The sequence below is a fragment of the Moschus berezovskii genome, chromosome 19, assembly GCF_049115385.1.
Source record: "Moschus berezovskii isolate FMDL1 chromosome 19, NW_MosBer_1.0, whole genome shotgun sequence".
In the NCBI taxonomy this organism is placed as follows: Eukaryota; Metazoa; Chordata; class Mammalia; order Artiodactyla; family Moschidae; genus Moschus; species Moschus berezovskii.
Genome location: NC_142478.1, coordinates 7,467,990 through 7,490,743, shown reverse-complemented (window position 1 = coordinate 7,490,743; position 22,754 = coordinate 7,467,990). Strand labels below are relative to the sequence as shown.

At 37.0% G+C, this 22,754-nt stretch overlaps 1 protein-coding gene and 1 long non-coding RNA gene across 11 annotated transcripts in view; one reads left to right on the top strand and one right to left on the bottom strand.

The window, feature by feature from the left end:
- The window catches only part of LOC129542658 (putative RNA-binding protein 46), a 141,751-nt gene that overhangs the window by 112,495 nt on the left and 6,502 nt on the right, over positions 1-22,754 (bottom strand). For 6 of the 10 annotated variants that reach the window (XR_016035298.1, XM_088827926.1, XM_088827920.1 and 3 more), the window contains exons 2-5: positions 21,150-21,240; positions 8,977-9,138; positions 7,653-8,120; positions 6,391-7,173 (exon numbers count right to left, since the gene is read on the bottom strand). Coding sequence is in view for 9 of the 10 variants with exons in the window: in XM_088827920.1 (XP_088684046.1) it covers positions 6,391-7,173; positions 7,653-8,120; positions 8,977-9,138; positions 21,150-21,240 (1,504 nt within the window). In the remaining variant the exon portion in view is untranslated. Of the gene's footprint in view, positions 1-250; positions 4,078-6,390; positions 7,174-7,652; positions 8,121-8,976; positions 9,139-18,753; positions 18,790-19,578; positions 19,679-21,149; positions 21,241-22,754 lie in introns of those variants that run through there. The other 4 variants (XM_088827922.1, XM_088827921.1, XM_088827923.1 and 1 more) reach the window with 3 other exon arrangements.
- Positions 3,719-15,322, top strand: LOC148774816 (uncharacterized). Its single transcript, XR_016035300.1, has 5 exons — positions 3,719-3,843; positions 6,871-7,011; positions 11,879-11,963; positions 13,759-13,853; positions 15,199-15,322. It is a non-coding gene; the product is annotated as an uncharacterized LOC148774816 (long non-coding RNA).

Genomic DNA, 22,754 nt, shown 5'->3' with positions numbered 1-22,754 from the left:
CTGCAGATGGACATCTAGGTTGCTTCCATGTCCTGGCTATTATAAACAGTGCTGCAATGAACATTGGAGTACATGTGTCTCTTTCAATTCTGGTTTCCTCAGTGTGTATGCCCAGGAGTGCGATTGCTGGATCATATGGCAGTTCTATTTCCAGTTTTTTGAGGAATCTCCACACTGTTCTCCATAGTGGCTGTACTAGTTTGCATTCCCGCCAACAGTGTAAGAGGGTTCCCTTTTCTCCACACCCTCTCCAGCATTTATTGCATGTAGACTTTTGGATAGCAGCCATTCTGACTGGTGTGAAATGGTATCTCATTGTGGTTTTGATTTGCATCTCTCTGATTATGAGGGATGTTGAGCATTTTTTCATGTGTTTGTTAGCCATCTTTATGTCTTCTTTGGAGAAATGTCTGTTTAGTTCTTTGGCCCATTTTTTGATTGGGTCATTTATTTTTCTGGAATTGAGCTGCAGGAGCTGCTTGTATATTTTGGAGATTAATCCTTTACCAGTTGCTTCATTTGCTATTATTTTCTCCCATTCTGAAGGCTATCTTTTCACCTTACTTATAGTTTCCTTTGCTGTGCAGAAGCCTTTGATTTTAATTAGGTCCCATTTGTTTATTTAGGACACTAACAGATGGAGAAATATACCATGTTCATGGATTGGAAGAATAAATATTGTAAAAATGAGTATACTACCCAAAGTAATTTATACATTCAATGCAATCCCTATCAAGCTACCAACGATATTTTTCACAGAACTAGAACAAATAATCTCACAATTTATGGAAATACAAAAAACCTCGAATAGCCAAAGCAATCTTGAGGAAGAAAAATGGAACTGGGGGAGTCAACCTGCCGGACTTCAGGCTCTACTACAAAGCGACAGTCATCAAGACAGTATGGTACTGGCATAAAGACAGAAATATAGATCAGTGGAACAAAATAGAAAGCCCAGAGATAAATCCACGCACCTATGGACACCTTATCTTTGACAAAGGAGGCAAGAATATAAAATGGAGAAAAGACAGTCTCTTTAACAAGTGGTGCCGGGAAAACTGGTCAGCCACTTGTAAAAGCATGAAACTAGAACACTTCCTAACACCATACACAAAAATAAACTCAAAATGGATTAGAGAGCTAAATGTAAGAGCAGAAACTATAAAATTCCTAGAGGAGAACGTAGGCAAAACACTCTCCGACATAAATCACAGCAGGATCCTCCAAGATCCACCTCCCAGAATATTGGAAATAAAACCAAAAAAAAAAAGATGGATAATTTCTTATCTTGGTTGGGTACTGAGTTCCCAGGGAGGTTACTCTCTGACATCTTGAAGATGAAGACAGTCGCTTATCTTTGAAGTAAAAAATAATAATAATAAGGGTTCAATTTTGGCAGCAATCCCAGCTTCCAGCTTTTCATAAATTATTTTGCTTAAAATAAGGCTTACTATAAATGGAAACAAAAAAAACCACAAAACATTTTAAAAAATTCACTTTACGTTACTATCAGTTCAGTTTAGTCGCGTCCGACTCTTTGTGACCCCATTAATCACAGCACGCCAGGCCTCCCTGTCCATCAACTCCCGGAGTTCACCCAAACTCATGTCCATCGAGTCAGTGATGCCATCCAGCCATCTCATTCTCTGTCGTCCCCGTCTCCTCCCACCCCCAATCCTTCCTAGCATCAGACTCTTTTCCAGTGAGTCAGCTCTTCGCATGAGGTGGTCAAAGTATTGGAGATTCAGCTTTAGCATCAGTCCTTCCAATGAACACCCAGGATTGATCTCCATTAGAATGGACTGGTTGGATCTCCTTGCAGTACAAGGGACTCTCAAGAGTCTTCTCCAACACCACAGTTCAAAAGCATCGATTCTTCGGAGATCAGCTTTCTTCACAGTCCAACTCTCACATCCATACATGACCACGGGAAAAACCATAGCCTTGACTAGACGGACCTTGGTTGGCAAAGTAATGTCTCTGCTTTTTAATATACTATCTAGGTTGGTCATAACTTTCCTTCCAAAGAGTAAGCGTCTTTTAATTTCATGGCTGCAATCACCATCTGCAGTGATTTTGGAGCCCAAAAAAATGAAGTCTGACACTGTTTCCACTGTTTCCCCATCTATTTCCCATGAAGTGATGGGACTGGATGCCATGATCTTAGTTTTCTGAATGTTGAGCTTCAAGCCAACCTTTTCACTCTCCTCTTTCACTTTCATCAAGAGGCTTTTGAGTTCCTCTTCACTTTCTGCCATAAGGGTGGTGTCATCTGCATATCTCAGGTTATTGATATTTCTCCTGGCAATCTTGAGTCCAGCTTGTGCTTCTTCCAGCCCAGCGTTCCTCATGATGTACTCTGCATAGAAGTTAAATAAGCAGGGTGACAATATACAACCTTGACGTACTCCTTTCCCGATTTGGAACCAGTCTGTTGTTCCATGTCCAGTTCTAACTGTTGCTTCCTGACCTGCATACAGGTTTCTCAAGAGGCAGGTCAGGTGGTCTGGGATTCCCATCTCTTTCAGAATGTTCCACAGTTTATTGTGATCCACACAGTCAAAGGCTTTGGCATAGTCAATGAAGCAGAAATAGATGTTTTTCTGGAACTCTCTTGCTTTCTCCATGATCCAGAGGATGTTGGCAATCTGATCTCTGGTTCCTCTGCCTTTTCTAAAACCTGCTTGAACATCTGGAAGTTCACGGTTACAATGCAACAAGAATATTTTGGACTCCAGTAAGAGCACTAAATGGTGGCCAGAAGTACTCTGATTTGGGTACTTATATAGATGGCTGCTCTCCCTTGAAAAAACTTCTATGTCCCTCAACACCAATAATCGTCATTTAACTAAATGAAATCTATTTTTTTTTCTCTTTTATTTTTCAGACTTGAAAAACAGGCACAGTGAAGCTAAAACAAATGTGGATAGTGAAAGCACACTCTTAAAGAGCTGAGACAAAAAGGCAAATGACTGTTTATCTAGCATAGAACAGCCAAAGATCATTAAGATTTAATAGCATCAAAATAGCATCAAAACTGAAAAAGAGTGTCAAAGCAAATAAAATGCTACACCTAAAGAAAACATCTTAAAATATTAATAGCAGTTAAATTCACTATCTAGGAAATTAGATTCAAATTATTCAAGAAAATAGAGCCAAAATATGATTTCATACTTAATGAATTACCTTTGAGGGGGCTTCCCTGATAGCTCAGTTGGTAACGAATTCACCTGCAACGCAGAAGACCCTGGTTTGGTTCCTGGGTTGGGAAGATCCACTGGAGTAGGGATAGGCTACCCACTTCAATATTCTTGGGATTCCTTTGTGGCTCAGATGGTAAAGAATCTGCCTGCAATGCGGGAGACCTGGGTTCAATCCCTGGATTGGGAAGATCCCCTGGAGAAAGGAAAGGCTACCCACTGCAGTAGTCTGGCCAAGAGAATTCCATGGAATGTATATGGAGTCACAGAGTCGGACACGACTGAGCAACTTTCACTTTCACTCACATTTGAGGAATTCCAGGAACCAGTAGCAACCTCTCAAGATCTCGGAACAATCTAATGCTTGAAATAAGCAGGACATCAGTAACACAGCATCTCTTCCCCTCTAAAAACACACCACTATCAGCAACTGATCTCAACCCTGAGCCACCAAGTGAAACCCTGAAACCTTTGTTTAAAGGAAACTGCACATAAAAAGGCACAGCTCATTAAAGCCCAAAGGATCCAATGTTAACAGAAGGAACAAGCATGCCAGAGCGCTGCCAACAGTATTCAACCCATTCCTAACCTGCCTTGTGGCAACATGTCACTTTCCAGCTGCCTACTTTTGAGACCTCTGAAGGTCTGATGTTTGTTTTCTTATTGAAGATTTCTAGACTTCTGATTTCTGATTCTTCCACTTCCCTGAATTCTCTTTTCCTGCTTAGCTGCCTCTTAACTCAGCCTTCACTCATATTTCTAGTCAACCACAGTTTGTGTGCTACTATCTATGGACGAGGCCTCTGGCCTTGTGTATGAAATTCAAATTTCAGCTTGCATTTGGATCTTGGCTTTTGTCTCTGATGATGAACTGAAACTGAAAAAAAATAAAACAAACTGTTCAATTTTTTTATTATAAGCAGTTTTTATATACGTTGATAAAATCTGTAATAGAAGACTAAAGCAAACTGTCTGAGCCCTGTAAGAACTTTACTCCTTGACACTAACTGTGTCCCTAATGAACATAATCAAGTAGGAAACACTCTAACTGAACAGGGCTTGTCCTTGGGACTACAGGAGAACAGGAGTTACCTACGGCCCTAGGGCTCAAGTGAAAAACACCTTAATAATGGAATTTAAAAGTAGACAGGTAAACTGTGTCTAAACAGAAAATTTGACAAACTAAAAAATGTTTAAGAATCTTGCAAATTTAAATTTGTAAAGAAAATGAACAGATATAGAAATAAAATGTTTCAAGCACAAGTATCTTGCTCAGCAACTGAATGCCAAACATTCCACTTTGAAAGAATAATTTGATCCATTTTCTCTAAGAAAACTGTTAATTATTTGCTATCCACTTAATTTTATCTTTAACTCAGACTGTCTTTATTAAAAGAAAAACTGAAGGATTCTATTGAGTTGGTCAAAAAGTTCGTTTCAGTTTTTCTCTATTATCATACAGGCTTCCCAGGTGGCACTAGTGGTAAAAGAACCCACCTGCCAATGCAGGAAATACAAGAGACGCAGCTTCAACCCCTGGGTTGAGAAGATCTCCTGGAGGAGGAAATGGCAACCCTCTCCAGTATTTTTGTCTGGAGAATCCCATGGACAGAGGAGCCTGGTGCGCTACAGTCCATGGGGCTGCAATGAGTCGGACATGACTGAAGTGACTTTAGCATACATATATGTATCATCGTACAGAAAAACTCAAATTTCTGGCCAACCCAATGTTTTGTACATTAACTGAAATAAAAGCTAAGACTTTAAATGATTGTAAAATTTTCAAATTCCAAACTAATAATTGAGAATATTGCTCAAAAATTTCTTGTAGGGAACCTCCCTTCAGCCCTAAAATTCTGACTCCACCTCCAAATCAGAATCTCCTAAAAATACTTGTAATACCATGGGAGTGGCCATGATACATAAGCAAGTCTAAAATGAGGTCCAAAAATTACTCTCCTTTTGACAATGATTTTCCTTTTTGATTTCCTCTCCTTAACAAATTTGAGAAGATCAATTTGAAACAGATGCAATCTTCAGTAATTTTAAGCTATGACTGACAATTATAATCAAGAACAATTATAATCCTTAGTAGAAGACCCTTCCAATCTATTTTAACTTTCAATAAGCCAGTATTCTTCTAATAAATACTATTTTAAACACAAAGTAATAACCAACTGAAATCTACAGCTGCATTAAAAAATGAAACAAACTAGTGCAAGGGGAGGAGAGTGAGGCGAGAATAACACAGAGCAGAAAGAAGACACCAGAGTGGTGTCACGTATCTTTCTTCACAATGCCAAATATTTAGTTAGCATATGGCCCAAAGCATGTCTTAATTATCCCTCAAATGCTTTAGAGAAACTTTTTTAAAAGCATGAAATTAAAGAGAATGGTCATGCACACCTGGGGCAGATTCATGTCAATGTATGGCAAAACCAATACAATAATGTAAAGTAATTAGTCTCCAATTTAAATAAATAAATTTAATTAAAAAAGAAAATAAGTATATATATTTTATTTAAATTAAAATTTGACTTACTAGTAAACATGAAAATGGAGGGCCTACATTGACTTTGTTCACAGAAAGTTTTGAAAGCAAGTCCTTTTGTAAAAAATTAAAAAAAAGCAGGACATAGAGTTAAAAAAAAAAATAAAGAGAATGGTCATACACATCTCTTAATGATGCTTCTTATTTTTCATGAGTAATAATGACAGATTTCCAGATTGGTGAGCATAAGGTGTGTCTACACATGACCCACCTGAAACGCTTCTGATTTTAAGCCTAAGCCTGCCCTCAAAAAAAGATTATGATGTAGACTTCACCAACGATGTAAACTAGTTTAAGTAATAAATAAAACTAGTTTAAGTAATACTGCAACTTATATAGAAATTATTTCAAATGAGGATTAGTCACTACAAAAACAGTAAATTGATAAAACAAGATAATGAACTCTCAGTAAATCAAAACCAAATGTTCCCCTCAGTAAATAATAAATAAAATACTAAATACAGGAAGATCAAACAGAAGTCTCAATAAAATTTAGCATGAGTTCACAAAACTGAGGTAAAATTTATGTTAAATACTCACCACGAATGTTGAGTTCAAACAAAATAAATTTATAAATAATCTATAATAATAGGCTAATTTCATATTCTACTATATTGTTTAAAGTACTTATAAACTTACCCAAATGAAGTAATGTAAACTGGGCTGCCAGTTCCTTTGCATCTTCTAATGTAGTACAGAGTTTGTCCGGCATGAAGTAACTCTGGGATCCATTTGCAATAGAAGGAATAATGATTTTATATACCAAGAGTACTTTCCCATCTTGACTTGTTGTTGAATATAAATAATATTCTGGTGGTGCCCAATTATTTTTGTTGCAATAATAATCCAAATGCATTACTGCAGAATTGAAATGATTGGATTTTAAAGAATACATACTAATTGGAGTAAGCTTTGTTCCAGGAAAAAACGGGTAAGTGCATCTTTCAATTTCAGGGGGACTTGGGCTATGCTGGCCATTGAGACGAGCTGGAAGAGTTGGCGGCTTGCCTAGAATTTTGGGGTGACTCTCTTCTTTGTTAGCAAACACAATCAGGTTTTCAGAATTGGGGCTAATCTGACCATTAAGATGCTGTCTCCAAGTGTTTTCTTTATTTACAGGTTTTGCCAGTGTAACCTCAATACTTGCTCCATCAATGCATTTTCCATTCATTACTGACATGGCAGCTACTGCATCTTCTCGGTTGAAAAAGTGAACAAAAGCATAATCTCTAAGTTTCTTTACTCGCTCAACTGTACCAGGTTTGAATTTATTGAATTCTGCTTTAATTGTTTCCTCAGTAGTTGAGATCATTAAATTTCGTACATAGAGAACTTTAACCCTCTGCATGGTTTCCTCATCAACCTCTTTCTCTGGGTCAGCCCAATCTACCTGAATGGTATGGCCCCACAGTTGGAAGGTTCCTGTAAAAAAATAAATTTGAAGACAATTAAATCAAAGTTAAAAATAAGTAAAACTGTTTCTCCAAAGAAGCAGAAACTCAAATACATATAATGTATTTGGTAAAGTATTAGTTTCCTATTCACACCTTGGTTACTAAGGTGAACCAAGACAGACTTACAGTGAAATTAACTTTGAGAGTCAAAAGAACAAATACAGTTCAAAGACAGACCTTTATTAGATGGATTAGGTACTGTCCTTTTTAATCAAACAACAGCTAAACAAAACTGCACACATCCAGTAAATCAATAAACTGCTATAAATAATGACTCATTTTATAAGAACATATTCTTTTAGAATCATTTGTTTTACTTTCTTAATTTCTATTCCTCTTCAAGAGCACCACATATTTTCATAAATTGATCTACGAGGTACTGCTATTTTTTCAAATGTATAGTAAGGTTAACATAGAAAAATAACCTTTGAAAAAGGATAAATTTACCTGGAATTAGTTTTCTCCTAACCATAGCAGCAGCTCTGTGAGATTCATATTCCACAAATGCAAAACCACGATTTTTGGTCTTATCAGTTGCACTTGGGTAAACAATGACATCTACAACTCCTTCTGTAACTTTCTTCATTTCATCCAAGATTTCTTCTTTCTTCTTTTCTTTTGGAATAGCTCCAATAAATAATCTGCAATTATCCAAGCTTACACACACACCAATAAATTTCCCTGGTCTAATTTCATAATTATTAAGAATTCTAATGGCTAATTGGGCTTCTTCTTTTGTAGTATACATCACAAAAGCATAACCTCGATTTTCACCACTAAATTCCATCATAAGTCGAAATTCATATATTTTCCCAGCTCTTTCAAATACAGGAACTAACTCATCTTCATACATATCACGAGGTATTTTTCCTACAAAAACTTCACAGCCTCGAGGCGGAGGTGGACCTTCCCAACCTGAAAGACAAAAATAGACAAATTCTAATAAGGTATTTATGTTTACTATTCAAAAATTCATTCCACAGATTTACCGTGATATTGGGGATACAACAATGAACAAACTAGAAGCATCCTTCCTTCATGAAGCTTATATTCAATAGAAAAAGAAGACAATGAGTAATGAGTTTCATGAAGAAAAATAAAGCCACAGAAGGGTTGATATTTTTGGTAATCAGGCACATCTTTTCTAAGCACATGAGGTTTAAGCAGAGACCTAAATGAAATGAAGAAATGAGCCTTGAGAATCCATCAGAAAAAAGGAAAAGCATGTGCTTTTTATATTAGTTATATCAGAACAGCACACAGCAAGCAGGTCTGTATGGGAAACGCATACTTGAGGGAAGAGTAAAATGACAGGCATCACCGCAGTGAGAGGCCACCATTCTCGTGTAAATCTCACAGAAAGTTAACTGGAGGGTTTTGAGCAAGGAAACTGTACTGGCTATTGGTAGAAAGCCAAAACATCGTATCTAATAATCTGCTTGCATCTAGTATAAACACCACCCCTCTACTTGTTAAACTCTGATTCTTCCCCAAATGCCCTCCCCTTTCACAGCTAGAGTTCACTTTCCCCACTGACCTAATCCTGACTTATTTCTTAACTGCTACTCAAACCAACAGTAGAATGTTCAGGGAAAGACACACATAACAAATACAATCTACCTCTTTTCCTTCACAACAGTAAAAATGACTGCTGCGGTCTTAAAGCGGTTTCAAGGAAAGAGCTACCTGTTTGGGATACTCATGGAGATACGTATCTAATGTAAATGACTGCATTAAACATCCAATTTTTTGAACATAAAACAATCCGCACCTGGAGGCGGGCCACCAAACTTCCTTTGCCCATTTTCTTGAACCATGTTGTATCCAGTCTTTTCCATCAAAGCAAGTAATGCTGCTTCATTCTGCGTACCAGTCCGCACTTTGTTGCATCCATTTGTTCCATCTATAGTTTCTTCATTCATGGCTGCAGTTCCTAAATCAAAGTTTAAGAGAAGTGTTTATGACATAGAGCTCCAGGAGGAACCTATGAAGCATTTCTCTGAGGTGCAAAAAACCAAGAATAGTTGTGGCTGCTATATTCAGAGATCACTGAAGCCTTGGCCCCAAAGTTCTTCCCTACAGGGGAAGCTGGAAACCTCTTTTAACGTCTCTAATCAGTTAAGCAGTACCTTTACAAGGCATAAGCTACAAAGAAAGGGATGCAAAAGTGAAAAAGACAAAGGAACAACAAAAACAAAAGTGGGAAAACAGGAGTTAAGTGAAAGGGAGTTAGAGGAGAAAACAGCCAGTAGAAGTAGTAACAAAGTATTCAGAAATTCTAAAATGATATAGCTAAAATTAGGTGACCTGAGAAAGCCCTTCTTAGTTCTAAATATCTGAGTTTTCTTCTGAGTGATGAGAAATATAGCTACAAACATCCATTATCATATACACCACACCCACAGTCTTTTTACAGTTCCTCCCAAGCTATCAAGTTGCATCAATGATACATTTCCGAAGACAACATAGCAGGCAAGTAGCTCATGCACCCACACAGCTGAATGTAGCAGTCCAAGGCTCTTCATTAAGCTACCAGTCATTATCAAACTGCCTACTGAGTTTGCCTAACAAGCACTAAGAATGAGATTTTTAACTGGTATTTTGAATTCAACAGATTTAAAACTGAATGTCATTTTATCCTCCAAACCTGTTCCTTCCTATTTTAACTATCTCCATCAATTCACCTGGCCAACCGATAATGGCACCACAAGGATTATTTATTACTCCTTCTCCAAACTGTCACAACCAGAAACTCGGGGTCTTAATCCTGAGGCCTTCCTTTGACTCAGCTAATCAGCCACAAAAATCTGCTTATTTTCCCTTCTAAATATTTCCTGAAATCAGTCTTTTCCTGTGTATCCCCACAGCCTGTTCTCAACTATATCTTCCTTGAATCAGCACAGTCATTTTTCATCACTCAGGATCCACAGTGGATGGCTCTAGAACTCCCAAGAACACCAAAACCCACATATGCTCAAACCTCACATAAAATAGCATACTCTTTTGCCTATAACCTATGCTGCTGCTGCTGCTGCTAACCTATGCATATCTTCCCATATACTTAAACCATCTCTATAGTTTACTTACAATACACTATAAACACAATGTAAAGAGTTGTAAATACAATGCAAATGCTATATATGCCAGTACGTGTGGCAAATTCAAGTCTGAGGAACTTTCTGGAACTATTTTTCAAATATTTTTTGATCAAAGGTTGCTTGAATTTGCAGTTGTGGAACCATGGAAACAGAGCTGACTATGCTAGGTTCCTAACCACTGTTCCAGAGATTTTGTCCCTTTCAGACAAAACCTCAGTGCTGTCAAGATGATATAAAAATATGTACCTGACTACTTTAAGCTTCTACAAATCAAAACTAAATGAGTGAATTTACTTTATCTTAGAATCAAGAAGGCTCTTCTAAGAAATAAACAAAAAAGCATCAAAGAAAAATAGTACTAAATTATTTTTACTACCCTGGTGGTTCCAACGGTAAAGAATCCACCTTCATGTGGGAGACCTGGGTTTGAACCCTGGGTTGGGAAGATCTCCTGGAGAAGGGAAAGGCTACCCACTCCCATATTCTGGCCTGGAGAGCCCATGGGGTTGCAGAGTTGGACACAACTAACCGACTTTCACTTCATTTTTACTACGTTAACTATTAACTATTTTGAAGGCAGAAAATTACAAACGGGGGGAAATGATCTGCAACACAACATAATAAAAACCTAATTTTCTTAAAATAGAAAGAGCAGCATGGTATCATAATTAAGAGCAAATTCAGGTACCTAAATGATTGTTTAATGTGAACTCTGGTTTCTTCCCTTATTAGCTATGGCTTTGGGCAAGTTTGGCCTCAGTTTGCCTCTAAAAGTAGAAAATAACAGTTTCTATTTCATAAGGTTGCTGTCAAGATTAAGCATAAAGGGCTTAAAACAGTTGTTTGTATATAAGCACTATAAATTTATTATCTAATTAATACAATAATATATATACTTCATGTTAACTTTTAGGAAAATACTACTATTGTATAATAAATTAATAAAACAATAAAAAAACAAACTGCTGACCAGGGACTGCAAACATGAATTCACTCATTCATTTATTCAATGAATGTTTATTAAGGACAAACTGTATGCCAGACACTATTCACTAAGCCTGGGATACATAAGTAAGGTAAAAACCAAAATTGCTCCCTTGCACAGCTTATACTCCAAGAAGAGAAACAAATGATAATACAAGTAATATGTAAATAATATGTTAAAAGATAACAGGAGGAGGAAAATGAACAGGGTACATAGATGTGGAAGAGGTGTGCAGAGTGTACAATTTTAATCAGATAATTAGTATTCAGAGTTTCCTGAGAAGATAACATTTGAGCAAAGAACTGAGGAACCTGGCCATCGCAGTTATTTGGGAAGAAAAACACAAAAGGAAAAATGAGGAGAGAAGCCCAAGAATAGAAGTGTGCACGGCACATATGAGGTCAGCAAGGGGACCAGTATGGTAAAGCCAAGAAGAGAAAAGTAGGAGATGAGGTCAGCAAGGGAACAAGCTGTCACATCACACGAATCTTCTAAGTCAGGTGCTAAAGGTCCTCAGCATTGATTCTGAGTAAAAGTGGAGCCACTGGAGATTCTGAGCACAAGAGTAATATGATCCTTCATTTTAAAAGGATTATCTGCCTGTTGTATTGTGAAGTCTGCAGAAGAGCAAAGGTGGAAGCAAGGAGACCAACAAAAACCAAGACTAAAATTCAGGTGAGAGATGATGGTGCCACGGACCAGAAAGGTAGAGGTGGAGGAGAGTCTCCGATGTGAGATATAATTTGAAAGTACATCCAATAGTTTTCTGACAGGTCGGATATGAGATAAACAGAGATGTCAAGGATAACACCAAAGTTTTGGCCTGAGCAACAAGCAGCAGGGAAGTAAGGAAGGCTGAGGGAGAACTTAGAACTTAAACTTAGGGGTAAGAGCAGAGTTCAGTTCTGGGCCTCCTAAGTTTGAATATCCACTAAATGACCAGCTTAAATGCCTATAAGGCCATGGCAAGGAATGTTACATGAGTGAAAACAAAAGGCAAAACCACAGGATTCTGATAAGTGCCGTGGACTGTGTTTAACAAGAAAGACACTGGGAAAAGGCAGTGGATACTCAATTCTAGCAAACTGCTACTGTGAGGAAATCCCCAGTTTGCCCAGTTACGCTAAATTTTCCAAGTTTTTAGGAGAAGCTGGAAATCTGCAGATTCATATGTAAAATCTCTCAATTAAAATTTGAGTCAAGGAGCTGCATTAATATATTAAAACTACAAAACTACATAAATGTCATCCATTAACGTGCAAATACTCCCAGCATAAAAATGGCATGATTAAAATGTAATCTGGTAGAGTATTATGTTCAAACTTAATCTAGGGTATGTTATCCAAATTCCAACTCAAAAAATTAATGAGTCAAACTCTCACAATTCATTCAAGTTTCTACACATTTACTCAATGTTTTCTATGACCAAGTCATTTTTCTGGATGTTTAGTCATGTGGATGACTCTGGGGGCAGGACCACCACTCAGGTGGACAGCAGAGGACACAGTAACTCAGTGTGACTTTCTGCCAAGCAGAGAGAACTGCACAAAGCTGTCTTCTGCCTAGCTGAAGTATTCAAATACAGGCTGGACATGCTGGAGAGACTCAAGAAAAAGGGGGCATTGCTGGACCATGTGGCTTTTAATATTCCTTCCAAAATTTAATACAAAGAGAATTCAAGCATAGACTCTGCCTTTTTAAAAGGACCTACAATCCAAGAAAGAGTAATATCATCATCATGCAGCCAGCTTCCTTCTATGCTTTAAGCCTGCATTTCGGAAATCATTATCTGTACATGAGGTTCATGGTTCCTTGAAAACAAAATGTTGCAGGGTTAAAAAAAAGAAAAGAAAACCCTGGAAATTAATTCAATTATAAAAATAATAACAATAACTATAGAAACCAAACAAAATACCTGCAGACATTCTGTGGCTTAAACTCTGAGATGCATAAAAGCAGATTCCTATCTGCCTTGAACACTTTCCCTATTATCTAGCACAGTGGCCGGTACACAGTAGGTACTTAGTAATTATTTGCTGGATGAAGATGCTAACAGAAAATTTAAAAAAAAAAATCCTTAACATGATTTCATATACTCTGGGCATTAAATTAGAATGATTTTTTAAAGGAAAATTTGGTAATCTTATTAAATTCTAAAATGTATATATACTCAGTAATTACTAAGAAATGAACCTACGGACATAGTTGTACAAGTATATAGATATAAATACAAGCATGTTCACTGAAACAGTGTTCAAAATAAAAAGTCTAAAAAATATCTAGTTGTCTACCAATAGAGGACTGATTTTAAAATTACGGTATAACTTCATAGTGGAATGTTATGCAGCTATTAATGAATGTCATAGATTTGTGTGTGCTGATATGGAAAAATATTTAAGAAATGTCACATGAGAATAAGTTGGAAAGCAATACATTGACTATGTATCAATCGTGTGTTTTGTTTAAACAGATATATGAATACACTCACAGATGTTTGTGAATACAAAAATTAAAGACACACGATCTGGAAAAATTTACAGGGAACTTTAACAATAGTTATCATTGGTAAGTAGGAACGAAGTATTAAGGGACCTTAACTTGTCACTTTTCTGTGAAGATCAAGAGCATATGCTACTTTTACTAAAAGCAAAAGGTCATTTCAGGGATTTTCCACTGTTCTTTAAAGATAAAATCTAAACTCTCTTTTAAAAGAGTCATAAAGGTCCTTGCCTAACCCGCTCCAGCCTATCTCTCTCAAACTTCGCTTCTTGTATGTCAACAACGAAACTTATCCGGGTGCAATTTCACAAATGTACCATGTTCTCCTACACCAGCTTCTGCACAGGCTGCTCCACAATCCTCCCTTGCTTTCTTTGCCTTTCCCACACTTAATATTTTCCAAAAAAAAAAAAAAACCAACAAAAACAAACCATCGTCTACCCTCCCTTCTCCATGCTAAATTAGATGCTGTATCCTTTGTACTGCTACCATCTCAGAGTCCTGGCCTGTCAGTCCCTGCTGCCCCCTCATCCCCCAACCCCTGACAGATCTTAAGCAGAGTCTGGTCTTTTACTCCCAAATCCCTACCACAGTGTACATTCCCTGGCACATTCACTAGCTTGCCACTCAAAGAAAGAGACAGAAAGGAAGATACATTGTGGTTTAACTAAACATAAGGGGCGTGGGTCCTAGTTCTCAGTCAACCGATCTGGGACAAATCACTTTCAACTTTTACCTTGACTAATTTCTGAAATTCCATTGTACACTTATTTCTGCATTCATTTATTTAGCACATTTATACTCTGCATGATGACAGGCAGGTTACACACATTATCTCACTTAGTACTTACCCTCTAAGATATTATTTTCCATTTTAAAAATAAATAAGGTGAGAATAAGAGAGGTAAAAGTCATCAGTTCAGTTCAGTCGCTCAGTCATAAATTGATAGTGCTTGGTAGGGCAGATATGTAAATTAGAGACCTGTCTGCCTAAATATGGGATTCCTAAACCCTTACTTTATATTACCCTCATTTTACTTATTTAAAAATCTGAGATGTCCAGAAAGTAACATAATTTACCTGAGCTCATATAACCTGAATCCATATTTTTCTTCACAGTAACAGTTTTTTTTAAATGTTTAAAATAACAAATCAATTAAAACTACAGCATGATTTTTAAAAAATACTGTATAAACTTAGAGGGGGGAAAATCCATCAATGGAAATTTTTTTGAAAACTAATAACCTCAAACTTTAATTAGAGATCTTAAAATTATTTAATTCAACCAATTTTGATGCAAAGCAGTCACCCATCTTAATTTTGAATCCTTACAACAATATAACAGGCTAACTCTATGATAAAGGTCTTTTTAATGAATCGTTATCTTTTTCCTTGTAACTTTCACCTACAGGTTCTGACTTTATTCTTCTGGCCAAACTGCATTTGAAAAACGATCCTCTCCTCCAGGCTAAACGTTATTATGCAAGTGTGCTAAATTGCTTCAGTCACGACCTACTCTTTGTGACCCCATGGACTGTAGCCCACCAGGCTCCTCTGTCCACGGGCTTCTCCAGACAAGAATGCTGAAGTGGGTTGCCATGCCCTTCTCCAGGGGATCTTCCCGACCCAGGGATCGAACCTGCGTCTTCTACATCACAGGTGGATTCAGTTTCTTTAAGTCAACATTTTCTAAAATGATATTCCTAAAATGATTATTCCAGGAGCTATTAGCAGTCCTCAAAAATGTGTTTTATGCCTAAATACACCTGGGAATCACTATGCTTCCTTCTTAGAAGCATCACAATGAACAGCAGCATATCTAAGGCCACAAAAATTTTAATAAAACCAAATCTTTCCACTTTAATTCTGTGTTTCCCAAACATTTCAATGTGATATCCTAACTTTCCTTGGTAATTAGCTTTTTATAGAGCCATTTGGAAAATGAGTGTATTAACTGCTTCTATGATAGTTTCAAGCTTCCTCTCTAACCTCTTTCCTTTGAAACTGAAAAGACCACCAGTGAAAGAAAGACATTAGTGTGTGACACAGCTCATGACGCTGACAGTTCTAATCAAGGAAAAGTGTCAAAAAACCAAAGAACTTACATCTGCCTTAGCCTGTAACAAGTAACCAGATTTCAGACTCATACTGAATTTCATCTTCTTAGGTTCAACTCACCAGTTCCTCCAACCCTCCTCTCTAATCATTTTATCAACTTGTGCCCCATCCATGAAATGACCTCACTTATTCTCCTCTTCCAGGACACAACTTTCACATATTTTCAAGTTTAATTAACAGCTATCTTTCTAAATATAACCAAAAAACAACTTAAATCAGCCCAAGTCTGACTAGTGACAATAACAGAACTCAATACTGGTTTAGTCATCCTTATTCATCTCCGATTCAGAATAAAACATTCTGTCATCTTTATAATAAAATAGAGTATCTACTCATTAATATCATCTGGGTACTGACAATTCATTTTAAAATGTATTTACACTTGAAGAACTGGTATAACTGATATCCTAAAGAACTCTTGTTTTAAATAATACAGCTACTATGTAAAGGCCCATTCCAGAAAAAGTAAAAAGCTGTTCAGCTTTTCTTCAATTCCTCCTTTCATGTTCATTCACCATGGCTGGTAATGTCTCATGTCTCTTTATATGTTTTTCAGATTCTTCTAATTTACTGGTCTCATATATTTATTAACTGGCAGAAGTAGAAAGAAAGCCTTATCCAAGGAAAAGTCTTAAGTCTGTACATCCAGTTGTATATTTTACACTATACTTTAGGAATATATTAATGTGATATAAAATCCAATAAACTATTAATAATAGATTCTTATAAAAGAGATGCTGCTCTTTGACAATCAGAATCATTAAAGATTAGCTAACCAGCCTTTCATCTTTGAATAAACACAATTTTTTCTACTATCATTCCTTTAAAATTAAGAGCATTTTAAATGATATAACTACGTTTCTAGATTTAAGACTGTTTTATTCTAGGCTTTGCCATTATACCATCACTGCAGACTTTGCAGTAAGAAAATATCAGAACTGCAAGTGGACCTTAAATACCTCAAATTTTACACACTGGAAAATTAAGAGTAAATAAGGTAAAGAAACTTGCTTAAGGTCATAAAATTAGTAACTGAAAAGACCTGGGACCCAAACCCTCAAACTCTAACAGATTATAAACTCTGGCTCTCTTCCATCATTTATTCTGTGTGCTTAGTTGCTCAGTCCTGTCTGATTCTTTGTGACCCCAGCAAGAATACCAGAGAAATGATTGGTTCTCCATGCCCTCTTCCAAGGGATCTTCCCAACCCAGGGATTGAACACAGGTCTCCCACATTGCAGGTGGATGCTTTACCATTGGAGCCACCAGGGAAGTCCATCATTGATTCTAGAGGGAGATTAATGGACTAAACATCCCACAGGACATCATACTGGCCCACTACACTAATGACATCATGTTGACACAATGTAGAGAAAAGGAAAGTGTGAGATTTCCATTTTTTAAACATGCTGCAAGAAAAAGGATGAGGAAAGAGAGACTCTACTTTAATGTTACCTTACACATGAAATTTACCAGCTATAAGCACAACAGATAAATACAGATTCTGCTTCTGTTTTATCCAAAACAGTTCTGGACTTTCTTTTCTTTCCCACTGTAATGCACAGCCTGCTCCAAATGGCTGATTTCTGCAACCCACCCTACCCTCCCAATTACTTTACAGATATATATCTTGGGTTAGCCCATGTCACTGAAGCTGTATTTTTTTAAAGATATTATTTAGAGTCCCATGTTTAAATAATAGGCCAGACCCCACATTAAAGACTTTTTTTTCTAAAGAGATAGTAAAAATGTATGCTATATTTAGTACATTTCAAGAAATCTCAATCAAAATACAAAAACTTGAAATTGCAGAAGATACACTGGAGAGTCACCAATCCCACTCTCTTTAAAAAAAGAGTATGTTCTTATCTTAAAGTCTCCCAAACAAAAGTAACATATACATATATCTAATTCACATTTAAGAAAGCTGAAAAATATCTAACATGAAGACCATACTTTATTTAGCCAAAATATGTTTACAAAAGAGCCAGAATTCAAGAACCTCAACCAGAGAATCATAAATCAAATCTAAAGCAGGCATACAGTATTTTTATATTCATTTCAAAATGTTTCAGAATCTGAGAATTAGCAAAATTCCAAAGAGGCATAGCAGTCCAATACATTATGATAAAGCTGGTATTATCAATTGAAGCTTCCAAGACTCAGTTAGTCCTCTGCCACTTTCAGCTGTGGATTCACAGTGCTACCTGTTTCACAAGGTTTTTTCCTTCCCCTGTTGACCCAAATAATCTGAGTAAAGGAAGGAGGGTCCTGAACAGGAGAATGGCATACCATGTTTATAAAAAATAAAAAGTGGGAAGGGTAGATTAAAAGTTGTTGTACTCTATGTGGACTCTAGCTTTCATAGATAAGTCTTTTCCCCCCAAACTTTGGACTTTCAAAGATTTCTCTCCATTTCTATTTTAAAGTAAAAGAAGAAAAAAAGAAAAAAAAAACCCTAAAGTGGAAGGACCAAGACAGTTAGCCAGTCACAGGGTAGATGTTCAAGCAGCAATCTGAATCAAGTCTTAAGCCTGAAATGGTTAACTCATCTTCATTAGTGTTAAGCATCTTAATAACAAAAATTTCAAGTTTCAAACTCATACTTTCAAAATAGAAAATATATTAATGAAAAATAAGAAACACAATTTTAACAAAATATAAGTGAAAATTATTCATCTGAAAGAATGTCAGTTGTGTTCAAGCTATACTTAAATTGAAACTTCAACTTATCAATTACATAAAAATTTATTAAGTTGTGAAAATGAACATTTTATAAATTTTGATTTTTAAAAACTAAATTTAACAGTAAAAAAATATTAATTTTAAAAATATCAAAAATATCTACCTAGGGAACTTCACTCTGCAGACAGACCAAAGACATCTGCAATCAAACCAAAAATTATTAGTTAGGCATTTTTTAGATTTAGGAGGTATTTTCCCTTTACATACTTAAATATTAATAATAAAATACATTATAAAAAGCTCTATTATCTTCAGATGTTTTACAATAAATAATTACCTAGATGATAAAGAGTTAATAAAAATTTCAAAGTCTGCTAAAGAATTATGAAGCTCATCATTTATATCTCGACTTCTAAGAAAAGTTTTCAGAGTATCTAAAGCCGTTATTGCCTCATTTTTTGATGGTAAAGGGAGTTCGCTTTCCAGAGATCCACCATCATCCTCCTCGTCAGAAGTATAAAACCCAGTTTCATCTGATTCACTTTCTTTGGGGCACACAGCATCACCGCCTGGTGCTGACTCACAAGTCTCTAAGTCATCATCCAGGGCAGCGTACTCTCCTACAGATAAGCCTTCGGGAAATTCCACTCCTGCCGCCTGGGCGTCGGCAACCAAATCAAGACCAGCGTCTGTCTCTGCATTTGCCGCCTCACTTTCTCCCCTTTGAGATTTGAATCCGGCCTCTTCGTAGCTCTTAACAATAGTCTCTGGGGTGACAGCCCTCCAAGAGAGATGCAATGTATCAACTGCATCTAGAAGGGAAAAGGTGAATTCTTTGCTGCCTTCAACAGAGCTCAGAAATTTCTTAATAAGACAACGTCGCTCTTTGATTTTAAGGCTTCTAATAACACCTTGTTTCATAGCTATAAATTTTGGAAGACAAACATGATGGAAAGAACGCTAATTCAATGGACTTCAGGTTTTTTACCTCTGGGTGTGCAGGAGAAGATTCAACAAAAATCACCACTCTTCTTTGCTGAGCTTGAAATCTCTCATCCAGCTTCTGCATCCACTGTTCAAATACATCTGCAGTCATCCATGCCATTTTGTTAGCTTCATAATACACAGGCAGTGATTTTATGCCTTTGAAGCAATGTGGATTTCTGTTTTTTCCAATGAGAAGCAGAGGAAGTTTCTCTGAGCTGTCCATGTTTGTCCCAACCACCAGAGTTATTCTGTCTTTGCATAACTTGCCAATTGAACAGGTTTCTCCTTTAAATGCAAAGGTATTTGTAGGCAACATTCGATAAAGCAGCCCAGTCCCTTTTACATTAAAAACATTTTTAGGATGATAATCATTTAAATTATAAGGAAGTATGTTTTGGTGCCAGACAGCTGAAGGGTCTACTGGTACACCTGTGGCTTCTACAGGTTGACCTCTGAATACTAGACCATACCTGGATTTAAAATGGTCCAGCCAACCATTGCTGCACTTAAAATCATTATGTCCCAGTTTCTGGGCAAAATCATTAGCTTTTAGCCGCAACATTGGACCACTGACTGGCACATTCAGACACTGAGCGATTCGATACCACCTCATCAGTGCCTCTTCCAGGTCTGTGTAAAAAGCAGTTCTCAGTCTTCTCTTTGGATCAAATCTCAGTGATTCAAAGGCTTCCAGAACCTTGTCTTTTTCATAATAGAAGACAATGAATTTTTCTTTATTCCATATTCAGCTGCAGTCTCTGCTTTTACTGATTTCTACTGCATTTATGATGTCGATCTTTTCTTCAAAGCAGAGACTTTTCTTTTTCTTCACGGTTACAGGCAGAGTTGAGGCATCCACAGGAGCTTCTGCCATCTCACCCTGAGCTTATGAGGAGATGTCGTCTCTCTCTGGGTCTGTTTCTTTAGGAAAATTTACTTTTCAGTATGATACAAATTGCTTTCTATGCCACTGCATATATTAAAAGTTGGTCAGTGTCTAATAGTCTTATTTGTGTGGAAATGGATGAATAAATACATTTCTTCAAAGGATCTGAATAAGAAAAATACTATCTGCAGCTAGAATATTTTAGAAGAGCAATCTCCTCCCCAGGACCTTGGGCAGTTCAGTTTATTCGGAGTTCCAGAAGTCAAGCTAAAATAGAAATCTCATTATGTCAAACCTGTCCAGTCCTGCTGATGTATTTTTGGAACTTCAATCCTTTAAGATGATCCATTTTATCCATGCGCGCATTCAACCTCCTCTTAATTCTCCACAGAAGGCCTCAGCGATAAGAAGAAAAGCATCCAGAAACTGCATGCAAAATGTCAGCTGCTAATTTCCAAGTCTCTTTAGGGTGGAGAAGAAAATGGTAGAACCCTTCTAGGACTCGACAATATCCTCTATCACTTGAAATGTTTAAAAAAAAAAAAAAGAGGAATTTTAGCGATGATATGTCAACTTAATATCAAAAAAATATTTGTACTAATTAGTTATGCTTTTAATAATCTTGAAAAGAATGGGAATATGTTTCTAAAAATACAGTAACTGAAGCTTCCAGAAGAAATGCTTACCTCCCAAATAGTGTCTCTGTGAAAAGCTCTCAAGCTCCGCTCTGACCCCTTGAGTTCTCACTTGCCTTTGAATGCTTTGTAATATATACTTCTGGAATAAATCAGACAAATTTAATCTGTTTTAAAAATGTGAACTTACCAAAATTAAAGAACTAAAAATGATGCTGGGTAGATCTTTGGTGGCTATTTTTCCCATGAAGTCACAGGCTGCCCCTCTGGCTTCTCTAAAAGAAAAACACAGTCAGACAGTGGTCACAAGGTCCAACTTTTAATAGCACATGGGAGACAGTGTCTCCTTTATAGGAGTCTGATAGAAAACGCTTCACTAAAAATCCAATCAAGTGATTCCATTACAAAGTTTAAAAACTGAAATCGCATTCTAGTTGCTTAAAAATCTAGTAACTTTTGATCACTTTGACACATTGGCCAGATGCACAGAGGCCAGAAAATACTTGACAAAATGCATGGGAATAAACAAATTACTGAGAAGATATAATGTAGAAAGAAACAAAAGAAGGAGAGAGATCATGGTCTCAACCTCTCAGGACCTCTACTTCATCAGTAAAATAAAGGGCGTATCACAGTGGGAGGAGATGGGCCTTGGTGCCAGACACACCTGAATTGATAAGTGACTCTGCTGTTTAGCACTTAAGGTGATCCTGGGTAGTTCACTTAAGCTTTTGAAGCCTTGGCCCCCTTTTCTGTAAAATAAAGGTAACTATAGCATGTACCTCATGGAGTAATGGCACATCCAGTGAGAGTCAGTGAGAGCGTGTAAAGCACTTAGCCCAGTATTTAGCACCTTACCAAGTAATCAATAAATATTTGATGACCTCATCATCATTTGGTGGCTCAGCAGGTAAAGAATCCGCCTGCAGTGTTGGAGACCTGGGTTCGATCGCTGGGTTGGGAAGATCCACTAGAGAAGGAACAGGCTACCCACCCCAATATTCTGGCCTGGAGAATTCCATGGACTGTAAAATCCATGGGGCTGCAAAGAGTGGGGCATTACTGAGCGACTTTCCCTTTCATTTTCATCATTGTTATCTTCCCTCCAATGTGCCCTTCCGCTGTGTCAATCTACAAAATTCTGAGATTTCATGAAATCCTACTTCAAATGATAGCAAGAATCCCACCTTAAATATACACCGAAAACGGAACTCTTCTTAAGCCAAATAGTGCAGTGAGAATGGTCACCCTACACAGGCTGGTCCCAGCCTTCCCAGGTAGCATCTCCCCCACTAGAATCCACAGGCTTTGGGCCTCCTACAGGCCAAGGAAACAAGCTAATCTGTTGAACGGGGCTGGGGGGGTTTGGGGGAAGGGTTACTTCCTTCCATGTGAGAGGGTAGACACTCCATTCCTCTAGTTTTTCTCTCTGTCCTTGGAGGTTTCAAGATAACACATGCATTTTTTTGGTCACAAAACTTTATCAAAATTCCTCTGCCTTTGTTGTCCAAAACAAGTAATTTTTATTATAGGAAATAAAACCAGTAAAGGAATCTTTTTTGTTGTTGCTCTTACTGGGAAAAAGATCTTAATAATAATTATGAGAGCCTAGGGTGTTAATTTCCAAACTCCTTTACTTCCTGTATTCCAAACAAC